Source organism: Moschus berezovskii, chromosome 15, assembly GCF_049115385.1.
Source record: "Moschus berezovskii isolate FMDL1 chromosome 15, NW_MosBer_1.0, whole genome shotgun sequence".
Lineage (NCBI taxonomy): Eukaryota > Metazoa > Chordata > Mammalia > Artiodactyla > Moschidae > Moschus > Moschus berezovskii.
This window is the reverse complement of record NC_142474.1, coordinates 48,528,559-48,548,336: the sequence shown is the minus strand read 5'-3', so window position 1 is coordinate 48,548,336 and position 19,778 is coordinate 48,528,559. Positions and strand designations below refer to the sequence as shown.

The following is a 19,778-nucleotide window of genomic DNA, read 5'->3' as shown; positions in this document are numbered from 1 at the left end:
GTCCGACACGGCTAAGTGACTGACACTATCACTATGACTGCTAAAGAAGATGCTTGTTGTAAAACTTTCAAGTATGCGTGTAGAGAATGACTCTGAAAACCGACTTCTACAGGGCAAAGTCAAACGGGCCCTGATTTGACCCCCGGATGGATATTTCTCTAATTTTCCTTTGCTCCCAAACCCCACCACATTGTATCTGTTCTTGTGATACAGTGTTATCTGGTTATGTAAGGTAATACCCTTATTCCTGGAAGAGTGTGTAAAGGAAAGTGCTACAACGTCTACTACTGACTGTCAGATGGTTTAGGGAGGAAGGAGGGGACAGGGCAGTGACATTGTGAGTGATTAACTCTGGAAGGCAGCACACAGGTGTTCAGTGAACAGTTCTCTTCATGTTTCATAAGTTTGCTGTTTTTCAAAATAAGAAGTCACAAGCATTACTGGGATGTGTGAGAAGAGGGGCCAAGCATGGTCCCCGTGTCAATATCCAGACTCAGCCCTTCACTGCTCACCTGAAACCATCACAATAGTGTTCATCGGCTATACCCCAATAGAAAATAGTTTACTACAACAACAACAAAAAACCTGATGGTCAGCCATCTTTTACTACCTAAATGAGAGACAGTCCATAGCGATCGTGAAGTCACACACAGAGGGAGCTGGACTTCAGATGACTTTACGAAGCTGACTGTCTTACTGCCTGCTGCATGCTAAGTTGCTTCCATCATGTCTGACTCTTTGTGACCCCATGGACTATAGCCCAACCAGACTCCTCCGTCCATCGGCTACTCCAGGCAAGAATACTGGAGTGGGTTGCCATGTCCTTCCCCAGGGATCTTCCCGACCCAGGGATTGAACCCCGTCTCTTATATCTCCTGCATTGGCAGGCGGGTTCTTTAGCACTACCACCACCTGGGACGTCCCGACTGTCTTATTAGCTCACTTTTATGTGTCAGATAATTTATTTTCCTTTTTTGAAATTTCTCTTATGACATATCCTAATGTATCCTTTCCCAATGATGACATTTAGAATTCAATAATAAAAATACAGGTATATGTTGTATTTAAAAAAATAAATCCAGACTGAGGAATGTGGACCGTGTGTCCTTGTGTGGGTCTCCTTGGGGCCTGCGTGCTGCTTGTGGACAAATCAGATCCTGGGGGGCTGGATTCCAGCCAATTAAAATGAGTGACTTTCTCTGCTGGATAAGCTTGGTGGCTCTAACCAAACAGAATATGGTAAACCTTACCGGCATTACAGACAGAGGAGAGGGACATGAGTGAGGGTTAGGAAGCAGAGAGGATGCAGGGGAGGATCCCGCTGGGAAGCACCAGCCTGGCTTGAGCCCAGGTTCCCTCTTTCTTGGCTGTTACACGTGTGTTGTGTCATACCCTCCAAAGGCTCACTTTCCCTTCTCCATCCAGATGACATTCCTCTTCTGTTTCACACGAGAGCAGGAGAGGAGTCAGAAACAACACGGAAAGTAACAACAGGGACACTGGAAAGGCCCTGAAGTGGAGGCTGAGCCCTCCTCCCATGCGGCTAGGGGGCACAGGGGACGTGCACATGGCGGGAGGAGAATCCTCCCAGAGCGTGATGGGAACACGTGAGCCGGAGGCTGTGTCACCCCTGAAGTTTATCACTCACATCAGCCGAACATTCTTGCTGTGGACAAACACTGAGCTAAAGAAACAGTTTAAAAAAAAGAAAAAGTGCAACTCTGCACGATTGGAAGCAGCATCGAGGGGGGACACCAAGGCAGTGAAAGCATGGGGACCTAACCCCTGGGCTGCCAGGGAATAGTTCTAGAGAGCTTTATAAGCAAGCCTCTATGTCTCAACCCACATCCCTTTTCCCGAGGCCTGCTGTTGATGTTATTGTTTAATTGCTCGGTTGTGTCTGACTCATTGCGACCTATAGCCTGCCAGGCTCCTCTGTCCATGGGATTTCCCAGGCAAGAACACTGGAGTGGGTTGTCATTCCTTCTCCAGGGGATTTTTCCAGACCTAGGAATCGAACTCTTATCTCCTGCACTGGCAGGCAGATTCTTTACCACTGAGTCACCAGGGCCCGCTGTGCAGTTTACTGATGGAGACTGTGAAAGCTCTCACTGATTGAGTGCAGCCCTTCTCTTCCTCGCGTGGCTGGTCCTGGCTGAGAGAGGGTCCAGTGGGGCTGCCTTCTGGTTATGTCCAGGGTGGGGATGACTGGCCAGGGAACTTGTCCATGTATTTATTAACTGGACATCATGTATGGCAATAATGCTCATCAATCAGTGCACTAATGAATGCTTAAAACAGGTCTGGGGGAGTGAAGCCTGGTTGGAGGGTTAGCCCATTTCCATGGTGTCAATATTATCACTGTGGCCAATTTCGAGTGGCTGATAGAAAGTCATTAAACACAGAGTTGGGAATAAATGGGCATCACTGCACAGTCAGTGCCCTTGAGCTTGGCTTCAGTATGTTACAACAACCACAGCAGTATTTCCCAAACAGGACTGAAAGTGACAGAGATGGTAAAAAGTCTTTCTTTGAGTGAGATTGTACGGGACTGCTTCTGGTGTAGTGTCACTGAGCCCCGATGTAACGTGGAGCCTAACATGCTATCCTATTCTCCTTCCTCACATCTCAGCTCAAGAGCTCATCGTAAGGGAGGCTTTTCCAGGCTCCGTGATGTAAAGCCCCTCACCTCCCTCCCTCGTGGGTCTCTATTACCTTGTTTTGTTTCCTTCATAGCAACTATTTCTGTAGCTATTAAGCATTTTGCATTGAATTCTAAATTTTCCATGCATTTATATTGTCAATCTGTTTATGCCTTCTTCATTGCCTTTCCTGGAGCAAGCACTTGACCCGCCTGGTATAGAGCACATTTCTATAGACGGGCCTCCAAGGTCTGCCCTTGTCTTTCCTCCCATTTTCTTATTCTGACGTCACCTGACCGTCATCTGGGGCCCAGCCCCTCAGTTGCTTTCACCACCTTCTCCCTTCACATTTTGGTTAGATCTGGTCAGTTATTGCTTTCTTTGAGGTCTCTGACCCTGGTTTGTTTGGGAGTGTCTGCTGTTCTTATATTTGAACACCTCACTGTTAACACTTGGGTCACTTTTTCTCAAACATTGTTTAGAACGTCATAAACGAGTGCTCCATGACCTGTCAGGAAACGTTGCTGAAATCGGCACCCTTTCTCTCGATTCTGCTAGTGAGGTCAGAGGGCAAGCTGGTTATTTGCTAGTTTGTGCTCAAGCCCGTTTCTCCCATGTCTTCCTGTCTCAGGGCTGCAGAGCATGTGCGCGCCAGGCTCTCTTGCTTCTGTGAAAACTCTGCTCTGAAGCAGGGGAGGTGGGAAAGCAGGGTTTCTCCCACCCTGCTCGGTTGGCATCTTAGTCCCGGGACTCATGTTTTCCAGGGCAGGAGCTGCCCCTCCTGAGCATCCTCCTGGGTCTCTGCCTTGCTGGTTTCTCTAGTTAGGCCTGCCTTGGTTTATCCTCCACCAGTTGCACGTTCCCACCTTTGGAAATACCCAGGGTGACTTCTTTCTGACTGGACCCTAAGTAAGGGGTGACTAGATGTGCTGACCTCCACCAACATTTTCTATCTTCATTTCTCTCCAGATATCACCTTTCAAAGATTACAGAACAGGTTTGTGCTTTGTTCATTGTTTTGAAGTTTGTGGAGGAATATGTTGGCTCTTCAAATACTTTGGTTAAGCACTGGGGGATATTTTATCAGCTATTTTATCCTTTAATTCCATCATCATGTATTTTACGTAGTATCTTTGGCACACGTGTGCTTGTGAAACAGGCAAAGAGACATGCGTGGAGCCGGAGACTCTGTATTCGCATTTTACAACTTAGAGCTTCTCCAACCACAGAAGTGCCTTCCGCTTATCACTTTCTAACAGTTTTAGCTCTTAAACACGATAAATGTCAAGGTATCAAAGTCGGAAAAAAAAAACAAGTGAAATTTAAGGAAGTGGCTTGTTGACTTGATATTTTAGAATGACTGCTCAATCTCTTTAATCACGAATTTTCAAAAATTAAAAAATGAATGCATTATGCTTAAATATTAAATACAAATTTGAGCAATCCTAGAAAGCAAATATATAAGTTGTATATTTCATTCTTTCATGTAAAAATACTTGAGCACATTCTAGGTGCTGATTTTTCTAAGTAATGGGAATACATAATACAAAAAACCTTGTTCGTGCATCCTGCCTTTTTCACTAAAGTAAAAACCCTCAACTACCTAAATAGGATGAGAAAACTTACTATCTTCACACACCCACATATGCTGGTTAAACTGGGCAATTAAACAGTAGGCACATTAAAACAGGAAAAAGATGCCCGTCTATGACATTCAGTTCGGTTCAGTCCCTCAGTCATGCCTGACTCTTTGTGACCCCACAGACTGCAGCGCGCCAGGCTTCCCTGCTCATCACCAGCTCCGAGGTGTGGTTATGAAGTCCGTGCATGCTGTCACGTGAGTCACATCTCACTCTGCGACCCTATGGACTCGCCTGCCATGCCCTCCTCCAGGGGATCTCACCCACCCAGGGGCTGAATCCACTTTTCAGTCTCCTGCACTGGCAGGTGTGCTCTGTACCACGATCCCCACCTGGTAAGCCCTAAGTACACCCAGTCACAGAAGCAGTGAATTCTCACATCCCAGTTTCCCTCCAGGATTGCTGTTCAGTTGCTAAGTCGTGTCTGACTCTTTACGACCTATGGACTGCAGCATGCCAAGCTTCCCTGTCCTTCACAATCTCCCAAAGTTTGCTCAGATTCCTATTTATGAATCAGTGATGCTATCCAACCATCTCACCCTCTGTTGCCTCCTTCTCCTCTTACCCTGTTTTTTTCAGCATCAGGGTCCTCTAGGATGGGTATATGTAATAAGGACATTTTTCTACCAGCGACACATCTTAGAACGTAGTAGGTCTACACCCATCCTAAAAGTTATAAGCATCTAGTTGGAGGTCATCATCTAAACCAAAATGGGCCCATCAAGGCTTCCTACCTTGCGAAACCTGGACCCATTCCCCAATCCCCCATCATGCAGTCATGCCCTGCAGCAGAGACAGTTCCTGGCGGTCCATCTCCCTGTGCTTATCACATCAGAAAGAGCACCTTGCTTCTCAGGGGATTCTTTACTCCTCAAATATATTACTGGAGGCTCTGATTATTACTGATTCAGTTGACTGATCATTTCAGAGAAACATTTCATAACACTAGCAATTAAGATGGTTTTGGAGTTAGGTTTTCATAACCAAGTCAATAGTGATTTCTTAGAAGACAAAAAGCTAGTTGCTGTTCTTGTCTCTCAAGGTGAGAATCAAAATCACAACTTGAAAAAAACTCAGCAATTTTGTCTTTGTAAATTGACTCTGTCCATAGCCCTTTAACACATTCAAAAAATATTTGTGGAGTGCTTACTCTGTATGAGACACTTCCAAAGAAAACTGTATGTGGGCTCATGGATACTGATTTGGATGGGGGGTGGGGGGCAGTCAGGGCAGGCCTCAGATAAGGCTGAGTATGGCTGGGCGGCCAGCTATACTGGCCTCTGGGATCAGGGCTCTGTGGACAGAGGAAGAGAAAACCACGGGGGTGGGGGGGAAAGAGGCACTGCAGCCAAGGGAGAAACAGCAGAGAAACCTGACATGAGATCACGGTGACATTCTGGGGTTTGAACACGTAAAGCCAAAGGAGTTCTGGATTTTGTTCTGACTGTGACAGCCTGTGCACGTGTGTGTGTGTGGCGGGCATTAGAAGCAAGATGAAAAGGCAGGAGGGTGAGGTTGCCTCTGGCTTAAAGGATTGAGGACTGGGCTGGAGTGGGAAACCTCGGGGCAGGGAGCTCTCAGGTGTCAAGCACACTATGAAGGCAGACCTTGTGGTTCTTGGTGATGGGTAAGCACATGCAAAAATATTTGGATCGTGAGCAACTGGGGAAACCATGCTGTCAGCTACTGAGAATGGGAAGAGTGGAGGATGAAAGATCCCCTCTCGCTCGCCCTGTCTTTTAAGAAAATTTGCCATGTTAAGGCAAGAATTAAACTCACTTGTTGGGAGCTCAACAAGAGCTGAGGACTGGAGATAATCTGGGTGAAATTGACCAAAGAGTAGGATTCTCTAGGCGGACTACATTTTGCGGGCACTCCCCAAGTTCAGAATCAGGGAAAAGGGTACAGCAAATCAGAACAGGATCTAAAGAATCCCAACTTTAAGCCAAAATTTTCATTAAAATAATGTGATTAAGAAATTATATGAAACACAACTGGAACACAACTACTATTAAAATTTTTGTAGTAACCTGATATTTTAAGTATTTTCCTCAAGTGCGTAATTTATGCACTTTGACTTTCAAACAGACTGTTCTGAAATAACTGCACAATATAGTCAAAACATATTTATTACTTTTCAGTGTCATTTTGTACACTCCAGTACAAATACAAGAATATAGCCATATTTACAGTTATTGAAAAGAAATCCGTATATTCAAACCCCACATCTAAATACAGTAGCTTTAAGTCCTGAACTACAATAGTTCTGGTTTGCAGTGAATGACTTTGCCCGCTGCCCCCTCCCCTTTGAAATAATCCCTTAAAGGTTGTGTTTAAAGAGAACAGATTGTTTCTGACATGGGTTAACAATTAATTCTTTGCAAAGTGTTAAGCACCTCCTTTCCAAGATTTTACAATTATGAAACAGATATATAAAATCTGGAAGATAAAAATCACTCATTTGGGCTATTAAAAGCAGCATAATGTCTTTAAAAAAAGGCTGACACAGAGTTTTCAGTGTGCTTAAAGTCTGGAGGTACAGCCCAAGTTAACAAATTAAAGGTTAGTCAAATTAGTTAAGCAGAAAACAAAGAGAAAAATAGGAGGCTGGCTCTTCAAGGCTAAGACTTTCTAACAGACCCACCTTCACAGAATATTACATCACTTTTTAAGATTTGAATGTAACACTAGTTACTAATGTCCCTTTTAAAATAAAATCCTGAGGTTTCCTAGGGGCAATCTGTATCTCTATTCTCAAATTCTCTGAACCACGGTGTCCACAAAATGAGATAGGCTCAAAGCCATGGCAACAGGACAACTAAAGGATATTCTGGAGGGTATAATATCTATTTTAATAAATATCCCCTGGTTACCTCAAGAAGGTTAGTAGCTGGACACCAAATCTGTATTAGTATTAAAGTGCAGTATTTAAAATAATTCACTACAGAATAAGTGAATCAAATATTGTAAAAATATTTCCACAAAATTTTTAATTGTTTAAAAATTCACTGGGAAATTTCAAATTAGGCATCTTCTCATATATATATACACATATACAGACATATGTATATATGTATGAGCAATTCCTAATTTAGGGATAAAAACACTTTTTAAAAGTCCAAAGAATAAGGTGATACAGATCAATAAACAATTAGCAAATTAAATTCAAAGTTACCTTAAACCACAAGTCAAGCTGCCATCTGATGGGGAAATATCTGCCTACCCCATCATCTTTCCAGAAAAGACACAGGACTACATCAGTAAGGGTTCTAACTTAACAAAGCTCTTCCGAATTTCACGTACATGCACTAATCAAGCCCAGCAAATATTAACAATCTCACAGGTATTAACATTTCATGATGATATAATTTATGACATTTGTCTTTTCTTACATTTTATCCTCAAGTTACAATAAAAAAAAGAAGTCGGTTGCCAGTATGATCTTAATTCTTAATTACACTGGAATATTTTGTATTTAGAAAATATCAACCATACTATCACAGTTTAACTTTTTAAATGTGCTGCGAAGTCTGAGCATTATCTTCTATACTTTAATTATGCTTAAAGCACAAGAGCATTTTGAATTTTTGCATCCCAGAATGTAGCAACAATGTCTAACATCACAAAATAAGCCCTTGGTGCTGGCAGTTCTGAAAGCACATGAATGCATCTGCCTCAACAGGAAAAAAAGTCTCTAAATCAGATAAGATTTTGAATTAGGCGATTTTTCTGCATAAAGAAACCCTTGTGATCTGATTTAATACTGGCAGTGTCATGCTAAGGCCACGTGACCAATATTTTAGCAAAGAAAAAAAAAGCCAAGGTAATTTTATAGTAGCAATAGTTTCTTTTTTTATTTTAATATACTTTAGGAAACAATATACAAAGCTGAGCTTTCCCACCGTCTCCAGGTAACAGCAGGAAGCTCCAATTACACAAATTTAGCGTTTTGTGATGGCTAAGAACAGCAGTCAGCACCAGACTTGAACAGTTAGCTACAACACAAACATCCTTCAAAATGAAATGTCATAATAGCAAGACAGGTAAACCAGGGTTTTAACAAATGACAACCACTTGGGAAGTGACTTAATTGTTCTTGTTGAATTTCTTATTTCATTAAATAGTCTTATACACATTTTCCTGTTAATATGCTTTAAACAAAACCTCCCTTAAGGAATTATTTCAATGAAGTATAAATGTTCAACAAGAATAGTTCTGATAAAGAATCCCCAGGTAGTTCAAATTCTAATAGGCATTGACCGAAGGTAAAGAAAAATAACAATTTTTGTTTCTTTTAACATGTTTATTACAACAGATACAATTCACATCTGACTAGCTTTGTTTCCTCTTCCCTCCCACAACCATGTTCATTGGGCCATTTCCTCATATTTGAGCAATCAGTGTACTTTCAGCACACATGCCCAGCAGTACTTTTAAGTCCATTCTTACAGGGTGCAAATGGATTTCAATAATTTATACAAACAAGTGGGTTATGCTCAATCACTGCAATTTTAAGCTACTGTACACAGGAATGAAAAGGTTATAGAAAAGTGCCATAGCAACAGTGCCTTAAGAAAGGAGAAAAGAGGAGCCTTAAAAAATGGATAAAATCAGATCAAGGATTTCAGAGGGAAATGGAACACACGGGAAATGAAAAACATTTCTCTGCAAAACAAATGGAGAAGCACTGCTCTTGATCAGGTGCAAGTGTGGAAACAGTTGTTTCATGATATTTTGTACACTGCCCATATGGTTCAAAATCGCATCCTTAGACACAGATCGCCTGGCGCTTGCACTGAATTTTTGAAAATGCAAGATTTTTGAATGATAAATTAACCCCCCAAATTTTTCTTTAAAAAAGCTAATTTTGCAGACAGGTTTACATGTAAAAGGCTAGGTATTTAGCCACCTCAGCATTGATTAGTTTTGGATGTCTAAGCTCTGTTACACATGGCTTCCCATGGCTTCACTCTACAAAACATATTTACAACGTGAAGAATACATCTACAAGAAATCTACATTTCAAGGGTTTTACAAATCAATCTTGTATCTTTCCCCTGAATTGAATCTCACAGACCCCGACCCCTTGTCATTTCCTTTGCCCAGCTTAACGGTCCAAAGTCTACTTAAATGCAGCTCAAAAATGTTAAGACTGGGCAACAGATTTACAGTTCCTGTTCTCAACACCATGTGCAATTATTCACATCTTCACACCATGAAGGAATTCTGATTTTTTAGCTTTTCGAGTTCCTTAATTTGTTGTCTCAAAAATAGTATCCTGAAAAATAAAATACGGCATTAGAGCCCATGCGGTCATTATAAATTTTACAGGAAAAACACTTTTAACTATAAAAATAGCTTTACAATGAAAATGAGTAACCACTAGCTATGATGAAGTAATTTAAAACTGTTCAGTCTAGTTAGGACAAAATAACCATTTGAAAATATGACAAAGTATTGGGATGACAAAAGTTTAAATATTTCCTAGTTTTCTAACCCTTTCTCAATAATTACAAAGAACAATTCTCAATATAAATGTAGGTTCATAAAAATGGAGCAAAGTCCAGCTGACATGCATATTTAAAACAAAATATAAAAACACAAACTCCACAGCTAACTAGATTTTTATGAACTTTGTAACTCCTCTTCTGTGAACTGTGACAATTACTGCTTGATATCTATATGGTCAAATGTGGTTTGTGACATATGACTGTGTTTCAGGAGCTGCACATCTGTTGAGCAAGCCAAAGTAAGGTTTTACATATGTCAGAATTACTTTCAGAGCAATCCTAGAGTAAAAAAAAAAAATTCCAACTGATATTCAGGAAGTGTTTCCAGACTTTTTAGTCGTTGAAAGGTTAGGTAAAAACTCACTTTCCCAAGTTTACCATAAACCATGACATGGTATCTGTGGTTTCACAACAAGATTACGTCTGACCCAGTGACTCAACACAGACAGGATGTGAAGCCGCTGAAAGTGTGTCCTCAATTTTGTAACAGGCATTGAAAAAAATAAAGTAACCTATACTATTTAACACAATATAGAAATCCTACTTGAATAAAATCCTACATTATTAAGAAATACGAGACAAGAGTTGAGGTGAAAACAATTAAAGAAAGCACATATACATCATTAAACTTCCTAGACAACTAAACTCTTCATGTAATTTCCAAGGGATCCATTGATGCTTCAAGGACAATATAATCAGGAGTTTGAATGTCAACTGAAATATTTACCCTCAGTAAGAGGGCACTGCTCAACCAAAGAGGCGACTCCTGCTAACTGGTTGCTATCAACATCTCACTTTTTAAATAAAACATTACAAGTCCCTTATGTAGTCATTATCCAAGAAAAAAAATTTAATAATAAAGCATTTATATCACAGGTTAAGAGAAAATCTAGATGCCATTACCATTCATCAGGAATATTACTAAATTGTGAAACAGTTCATAGTATTATGGAATGTGATATATCAAAGAGAACTTTAAATTAAATCTACATCAATGAAAAAGCTTACCTTTGCTCTCGCAAAGTTGCTTGAATTTCACATACTCGGACTAAAGATCTTAAATTTTTTAATTCAGTACAAATTTCTGACATATGAACGCTTCCCATGTTATGGGCTTCTTCTCGCAATCTTGATGCCTATAAAAGAAATAAAAATCTCATGAAATATAAGTCATATTCACATATAAAATAACGAGTATAACTTTATATCAAGATTATAGAATAAATCTTTTCTTTTAAATCCACAAAAATGCTCATGGATCTGAGGGGGGGGTGGGGAATGATTTAAAAAAAAAACAAAAACATCTCTAATGGTGAAATGTATTTCTTTAAGATTTTCCCCTCAGGCTTCTTGAGAAGATAGTATTTTCAGTCTCATGGTAGTACAGCACTAAGATAGAAGGACTCATGATTTGTGGTTAATAAAAAATGCTGGATCAGTCAAAGTGAAGTTCAGGTATAACACTGATAAAAGGGCCTTACTGTATCCCCATATCAAGAGATATACAATGCATGACCATGAGCTTACAGAACATTTCAGATGGTCAGTCATTTGATAAAACGAAACAGCCAGTGGCAATAACTAGAATGTGCTAGGGTTGGTCCTTCATCCCAAAGTACGTTTTCTAACTTTCAGTAGTTAGTTGAACCTTGAACAACAGAGGTTTGCACTGTGCAGGCAGGCCCACTTACACATGGATTTTTTCCCAATATTAAACACCCCTGTCCTACATGATCCACAGTTGGCTGATCTGGGGGTAAGGACTGTGGATATGGAGGGCTGACTATAAACCATACTTGGATTTTTGACTGTGTGGAGAGTAATCCCACTACCCAAGTTGTTCAAGGTTAAACTGTACTAAAAGAATCAGAGTGGCTGGCTGAGTAGGAAAAGCATCCTGGCTTTGAGTCGTATCACTAGTAATTGAGTGACCTTGGTACAGATCATTTGTTTTTAAGGGCCTCATTAGTAAAACAAAAAACTCATGATTTGCACTGGTCAGTAGTTTTAGAAAATGGAAAAAATAAACATAAAGCACTTAGCACAGAGCTAAACTCTGAGCACTTGATAATGGAAGCTATGATAATTAAAATATGTGAAACCACAAAAAAGTTACCTCACAAATATCCTGTAAGTACATATCAAATAGTTTACAAAGTAACCACAGACAATCTAATGAGAAATTAGCTGTTTTAAAGACTGCTCGAATCCACAGGGTCCAGGTTAGATTTTCTCAAAGTGGAACTGAGCTGCCAGCAAACCACAGGCAGAACACCTGCTGTGACTGTGACGTACCTGCTTCTCCGCATGGTCTGCAGGCCATCCTTGAACGTGCTTGATGAGATTTTCATTGAAGTGTGCTGCGAGCGTCGGTGTTAGTGAACATGGAGGTCGGGCAGAGGAGTTCTGTGGTACAACTGCTGTATTTGATGCATTACTACTAGACGTGTGATTTGGACCAGGTGACGGACTTCTCTGGCTGCTACGAGAAAAGATAACCAAATGAGGAGCATGGTTAAAAGTGGTTTCTAAGTATCCTAAACATTGCCTGTCAATACCTTTGATTAACTTAAAGATACCCAAATTCCTAAGAATAACTTATTACTTTAATATTAAATAAGTATAATTTAAAATCCAAAGAATACTTATACCATATTCCTAATACACATCTGGAGGTTAACAGAGCCCTTTGAACAGTAATGTCAGGGCTGAATTTAAAATATTTGTACTCCTCCAAACTTGACAGTGGAACCTGTGCCTTTGTATACTACAAACACTAATAAGGATGTGACTAAGCAATGGTAACATTAGAACAGTTTTAGATATAAGGCACATCAATACATCTTAAATACATGAAGACATGGAGGGTGAAAAGTTCAGAGATTTTGACTGTTTAAAATCAGAGTAAAGTGTGTAATCAGAGGGTGAAATAATGTGAGCCAAAACAGACATTGTAACTGCCTCACAATGAATGAGTTCAGTGGCAAAATAAAACCAAAAATGGGGAAGACTTGAGGTTGCTTATCTTTTCACCTGTACGGTCTGGGCCAGGATTTGGGGATGTGGTGGTGAGAATCAAGAATGTAATACCCCAAGCTGACTTCCTAGCTGCCTCACACCAGACTTTGCTCTGAATGAATTTCAGTTATTTCTAGAAATGAAGTCTCCCAAAAGATGAAGCGTTTTCATCACTGAGGATATTTAAAAATATATTGCAGCCACTAAAGGAACAGAGTTGAGGCTATCGGAAAGGCCTGACACACATCAGCTGGAAAATACTGACCCAAGCTTCAGATGTGAGGTTTTTTGGCTTTATCAATAAACTCAAATCTAAAACTGCTACTGGGAAGTTATTGTTTCCAATGAATGAAGTAGTACAAAATCATGTGCCGCTACAAGTGTCGTGTCATATATAGTTACTCCCATTGTACTCCATCAAGCAAAATTCTAAAGAGAGAGCCACTTTCTTCAAAATAACTCAGGATTCACTACTAGAGACAATCTAGTAAGATTTGCTTTTGTAAATTTTATAATACACAAAACTATGTTAGGCTATCCATGGATTCTTCCAAGATCAAGTTCTACTATACATATATAATATCCAAATATCATCATAATATAAGGAAAAAAGTGTTGTCGCAACACAAAACATCAACTTACTTTGAACGCTGAAGACTTCGAGGAGAGACAGGTTCATGACCTTGCTGCTTGTCAGCAGTTACAGGCTGCTGTGTGGCTGACTGTGAAACTGGTCCTTGCTTAACTACTGGAGTACTAACCTGGAATGTCAAAATCTGGTGAGACAGGCTTCTACCACATAGACAAACAGCAGTGGAAACTAGATAAGAGCACAAGTTCTGCCAATGAAAATTTTCCAATTATTTATGTTCAGTGATTTTGTTAAAGGTAAGAATTGTCTTAAATGTTCACAGTAAGGTTAGTATTAGAGATACAGCCACACTTAATTATGTAAACTATTGTCATTTGGGGCCCAAATCTTCAGATCCCTCCAAGTCTAGTTGGTAATCTTGAACATATAAAATATGGAGACTTAAAGAAGAAGAATCAAATGAGTTTCCAAAGGTCATGTAGTTAGAAGAAAGTCTTGAGGCTTAGATTTAATGTCTTCATAAAATGGCCCAGGGCCAAACAATTACTTAAGCCAACCAGCTTAAGAACTAGTTCTCCTGATTTTAAGCCCCATTTTCTTTCCAATATACTGTAACATCTTTTCTGATTTACTATTACTTCTGTATCAATATAAGTAAATATATTACACCACATCATACAAATACAGCTGCTTAAAATTCAATCACAAATGAAGAGAATGTATAGACCTGTCTATCAGAAAGAGCTATGGTCCATATGCAATTTAACTGGAGTGGGCTTCAAAGAGATGGCACCCTCCAGAGGCAGACCAAGAGGTCCATGGTTGCCACTGTGGACACATATTTTCATACATGTGACAGAAAACAAGTAGTTTTCAATGTAAGTCCAAAATATGTACAAAAGCACGTTCTTTTATAAAGAACATTTTAATAAGATCTATATAAGATCAAATGCCCACTTACTTTTAAACACAACCTGAAAGGTTTATAATGCAAAAAACTACAAGTCATCTGCTTACAGATTTGAAGTGACAATGTTATGATCAACTGTAAACCCAACACAACCACTCATGCCATGTGCAGCCATCTTTCACTGTGCTCTTAGAATACCACAAGGTAAGTTATAAGCTCTAATAGGTCTCTTGTGCTAAAACTCACATTTAAATTCTTCTCTCATCAAAATACAAGTAAACAATAAGGAACTACACAGAAAACTAACAACTGTAACTCAAAATTTTAAAACAGCAATCTACAACACACACAGACCCATGACTCAAGTAGGGAAGGTATGAGCCAACAGGAAGACCCAAGAGCTGGCCTACCATCCATTTCAAGCCATGTTTCAATACATTTTTATTTTTAGGCTTCTGCTTATGATCTTATTTAAATAATGCATTCTTTGCCATGAAAGTGTCAAACAGCCCCGTTTTACAGCTTTTAAAAACAATTTCCCCATATAGTTACCAGTAAGAGTTCAAAAAAAGTTAAAACTCGTACATTTCAACTTCCAAATAGCTTAAGTTTTACTGGTGGTATGCTACAAAAGCACAGAATGAGGATGACTGGGAACTGCTTATGAATTTGTGAGCAAGAATCTAAGAATGCAGCGTAAAATCCGACAGCAACATCATAAGGTCCTGTTCACAGGCCAGTAAGAACAGAGACTAGCAACACTCTAACTGTGCTGTGAGGAGCCAACAACGTAAAGTTTTACTTGGACAAACAAGCAATATAGCTTCATAAAATGGGTTCTATATTCCAAAAGCCCTGGGTCTAAAAATGACTCAACCATAAAAATCAGACTTAACGAAAGAGTTAAGTTTCTATCAAATGAAGCAAACAGTAGCTGATGTGAAAATTAGATACAAAGCTCTTGCCACAGAAATTGACTCATTTCTATATAAAAGTATGAGGAAATCACTGGAAAACATGTTCTCTCACGCCTTGGAGTCTAAAAATTCTACAAAAATAAGACTATTAGTAAACCTTCTTCATCCATGAAGTCAATGAAGAGAACAGCATCAGTGCAGAGAAGGGGCACCAGTACAACTCACTCCTCCAAACCCTCCATTAGCTGAGATTAACCTGCATCTATTCTCACTCACTGGAGAAGGAAATGGCAACCCACTCCAGTGTTCTTGCCTGGAGAATCCCAGGGGCAGGGGAGCCTGGAGGGCTTCCGTCTGTGGGGTCACACAGAGTCGGACACGACTGAAGTGACTTAGCAGGATTCTCACTCACCTGCCATGCATCCCACCACCACCTTACTCCCAAAAAAGGGCTCTTCCTCCATACACAGTCTAGAACACTGTGAAAACTTGCTTTAGCCTAAAGTGTGTTCTTTCCCAATTCCCCTCAGAGGCAATGTACCTTCCAGTCAGTTCAGTTCAGTGGACTCTCTGAAACCCCACGCCAGGCTTCCCTGTCAATCACCAACTCCAGGAGATTGCTCAAACTCATGTCCATAGAGTCAGTGATGCCATCCAACCATCTCATCCTCTGTCGACCCATTCTCCTGCCTTCAACCTTTCCCAGCATCAGGGTCTTTTTCAATGAGTCAGTTCAGGTGGCCAAAGTATTGGAGCTTCAGCATCAGTCCTTCCAGTGAGTATTCTGGACTGATTTCCTTTAGGATTGACTGGTTTGATCTCCTTGCAGTCCAAGGGACTCTCAAGAGTCTTCTCCAACACCACAGTTCAAAAGCATCAATTCTTCAATGCTCAGCTTTCTTTACAATCCAACTCTCACATCCATACATGACTATTGGAAAAACCACAGTTTTGACTAGACAGACTTTTGTCAGCAAAGTAAAATCTCTGCTTTCTCATATGCTGTCTAGGTTGGTCATAGCTTTTCTTCCAAGGAGCAAGCGTCTTTTAATTTCATGGCTGCAGTCACCATCTGCAGTGATTTTGGAGCCCAAGAAAATGAAGTCAGCCACTTGTTTCCACTGTTTCCCCATCTATTTGCCGTGAAGTGACAGGACTGGATGCCATGATTTTAGTATTTTCAACGTTGAGTTTTAAGCTAGCTTATTCACTCTCCTCTCTTACTTTCAGAGGCTCTTCATTTGCTCTTCACTTTCTGCCATAAGGGTGGTGTCATCTGCATATATGAGGTTATTGGTACTTCTTCTGGAAATCTTGATTCCAGCTTGGGCTTCATCCAGTCCAATATTCCACATGATGTACTCTGTGAAATGTATTCTTACAAGTTAAACAAGCAGGGTGACAATATAAAGCCTTGATGTACTCCTTTTCCAGTTTGGAACCCGTCCGTTGCTCCATGTCCGGTTCTAACTGCTGCTTCTTGAACCTGCATACAGATTTCTCAGGAGGCAGGTAAAGTGGTCTGGTATTTCCATCTCTTGGAAGACTTTTCCAGTTTGTTGTGATCCACACAGTCAAAGGCTTTGGCATAGTCAATAAAGCAGAAGTAGATGTTTTTCTGGAATTCTCTTGCTTTTTCTATGATCCAATGTATGTTAGCAATTTGATCTCTGGTTCCTCTGCCTTTTCTAAAACCTGCTTGAACATCTGGAAGTTCACAGTTCACATATTGCTGAAGCCTGGCTTGGAGAATTTTGAGCATGACTTTACTAGCATGCGAGATGAGTGCAATTGTTTGGTAGTTTGAGCATTCTCTGGCATTGCCTTTCTTTGGAATTGGAATGGAAATTGACCTGTTCCAGTCCTGCAGCCACTGCTGAGTTTTCCAAATTTGCTGACATATTGAATGTAGCACTTTCAAAGCATATCGTTTCTGTGCTTTATGTGCCATCTTTGCATGAAATGTTCCCTTGATATCTCTAAGTTTTTTTGAAGAGATCTCTAATCTTTACCATTCTATTGTTTCCTTCTATTTCTTTGCATTGATAATGAGGAAGGCTTTCTTATCTCTCCTTGCTACTCTTTGGAACTCTGCACTGAGATGGATATAGCTTTCGTTTTTCTCTTTTGCCTTTCACTTCTCTTCTTTTCTCAGCTATTTTTAAGTCCTCAGACAACCATTTTGCCTTTTTGCATTTCTTTTTTCTTGGGGATGTTTTGATCACTGCCTTCTGTACAATGCCACAAACCTTTGTCCATAGATCTTAGGCACTATATCAGATCTAATCCCTTGAATCTATTTATCATTTCTGTACAATGTCACGAACCTCCGTCCATAGTTTTTAGGCACTCTATGAGATCTAATCCCTTGAACCTATTTCTCACTTCCACTGTATAATCCTAATGGATTTGATTTAGGTCATATCTGAATGGTCCAGTGGTTTTTCCTACTCTCTTCAATGTAAGCCTGAATTTGGCAAAAAGGAGTTCATGGTCTAAGCCATAGTCAGTTCCCAGTCTTGTCTTTGCTGACTGTATAGAGCTTATCTTCCGCTGCAAAGAATATAATCAATCTGATTTCAGTATTGACCATCTGGTGATATCCATGTGTAGTCACCCACCGTTGTGCTGTTGGAAGAGAGTGTTTACTAACACCAGTGCATTCTCTTGGCAAAACTCTGTCAGCCTTTGCCCTGCTTCATTTTGCACTGCAAAGTCAAACTTGCCTGTTACTCCAGATATCTCGACTTCCTACTTTTGCATTCCAGTCCCGAAAAAGGACATCATTTTGTTGTCAGTTCTAGGTCTTATAGATCCTCACAGAATCGTTCAACTTCAGCTTCTTTGGCATTTGTGGTTGGACACAGACTTGAAATACTGTGATACTGAATGGTTTGCCTTGGAACCGAGCAGAAATCATTCTGTCATTTATGAGACTGCACCCAAGTACTGTATTTTGGACTCTTGTTGACTATGAGGGCTACTCCATTTCTTCTAGGGGATTCTTGCCCACAGCAGTAGATATACTGGTCATCTGAATTAAATTCTTCCATTCCAGTCCATTTTAGTTCACTGATTCCGAAAATGTCGATGTTCAGTCTTGCCATCTGTTTGACCACTTCCAATGTACCTTGATTCATGTGCCTAACATTCCAGGTTCCTATGCAATATTGTTCTTTACAGCATCTGACTTTACTTCCATCACCAGTCACATCCACAACTGGGTATTGTTTTTGCTTTGGCTCCAGCTCTTCATTCTTTCTGGAGCTATTTCTCCATCCTTCTCCAATAGTATATATTGGGCACCTACCAATCTGGGGAGTTCATTTTTCAGTGTCATACCTTTTTGCCTTTTCATACTGTTTATAGGGTTCTCAAGGCAAGAATACTGAAGTGGTTTACCATTCCCTTCTCCAGTGGACCATGTTTTGTCAGAACTTACCTTTGGCTGTGATGAAACAGGAGGAGTACTGATCAAAGGTTTGATGGGGACTGTGTTTGTCTGGGGTGTGCTTATCCTTGGAGACACATACGATCGTGGGGATGATGCGTCAGACGTTAAAGACATTGGCGACTGATTGGATGGTTGAGCTGTGAAGAGTAAAATAAACCAGAAACCTCTGTAACTGACGTGGGGCAGATCTTTACGACTCTGCAAATGCCCCATAACCCCAAAAAGAACACCTATCTGAAAAAGTCAGCATCCACATGACCCGTCAGAGACCAGCCACCCAGTGCAGCACCCACTCCAAGTGTGAACACAGTCTTGCCGGAAAAGCATCCTGATCTCAGTGTTACTTCTTGTCCCCCACAGATTCCCACCCCATGAGACTACCCAAAGGGTCTCTCAAGAGTCTTTTTCATTGCACTGTTGATCAGCAGTCCTGAGCACTTGAGCAGCTTTCTGCAGTGGGGCTCAGGGATAAATCAAGTGACCCTTTTATTTCCCGTCTGCTCCTTGGCATCACCTCTAACTAGACACCAGCACGGAGAAGAGGGCTGGCTAACTCAAGGCAGAACTAAAGTCATTTCCACATCCTCTGATCAAAAATCATCTAACACCAACTGGAACAAAAGTTCAACTCTGAAAACAGATTCAATGATTCACAAAGATTGACAGCACACCATAGTTTATTTTAGCTTTGGAGCAGGATACCTCATTAACGACTTACATGCTGAATTAAATATATATACAGCATAAGATAAATGTGAAAAACCCGTTTCATCTAAAAAGGTAAAGAAAAATACTACTTGTATAAAGCAGTGTTAAAAAATCAAAATAAAATTATCATTGCTACTTTTTCTTCAAAGATTAAAAGAAATCTATTATTAATCCCACCTGCCTGCCTAAAAGACACAACTCTAGAGGTATCTAAAAATACATAAATACCTTGTGTGGAGAGCTGAGCAGCTTGAGAAATCAGAGAAGTTATGTTGAAAGCAGATGGTCCAGCAGTAAGAAACTTGTGAATTATAGACTGCAATGAGGCTTGTGTCACAGCTGCTGTAAGAACTAGAAACACAGTATATCTTAAATTCAAATAAAAAC

At 40.2% G+C, this 19,778-nt stretch overlaps 1 protein-coding gene across 9 annotated transcripts in view; it reads right to left on the bottom strand.

Annotated features, from left to right (window-relative positions):
• Positions 1 to 6,393: 6,393 nt before the first annotated feature.
• Positions 6,394 to 19,778, bottom strand: part of WAC (WW domain containing adaptor with coiled-coil) — an 80,389-nt gene continuing 67,004 nt past the window's right edge. For all 9 annotated transcript variants that reach the window (XM_055430090.2, XM_088844047.1, XM_088844046.1 and 6 more), the window contains 6 exons: positions 19,620 to 19,742; positions 18,672 to 18,820; positions 13,453 to 13,571; positions 12,088 to 12,274; positions 10,801 to 10,928; positions 6,394 to 9,560 (listed from right to left, as the gene is read on the bottom strand). In XM_055430090.2, coding sequence (XP_055286065.1) covers positions 9,491 to 9,560; positions 10,801 to 10,928; positions 12,088 to 12,274; positions 13,453 to 13,571; positions 18,672 to 18,820; positions 19,620 to 19,742 — 776 coding nt within the window. In that variant the 3' untranslated portion in view covers positions 6,394 to 9,490. The remainder of the gene's footprint in view (positions 9,561 to 10,800; positions 10,929 to 12,087; positions 12,275 to 13,452; positions 13,572 to 18,671; positions 18,821 to 19,619; positions 19,743 to 19,778) is intronic.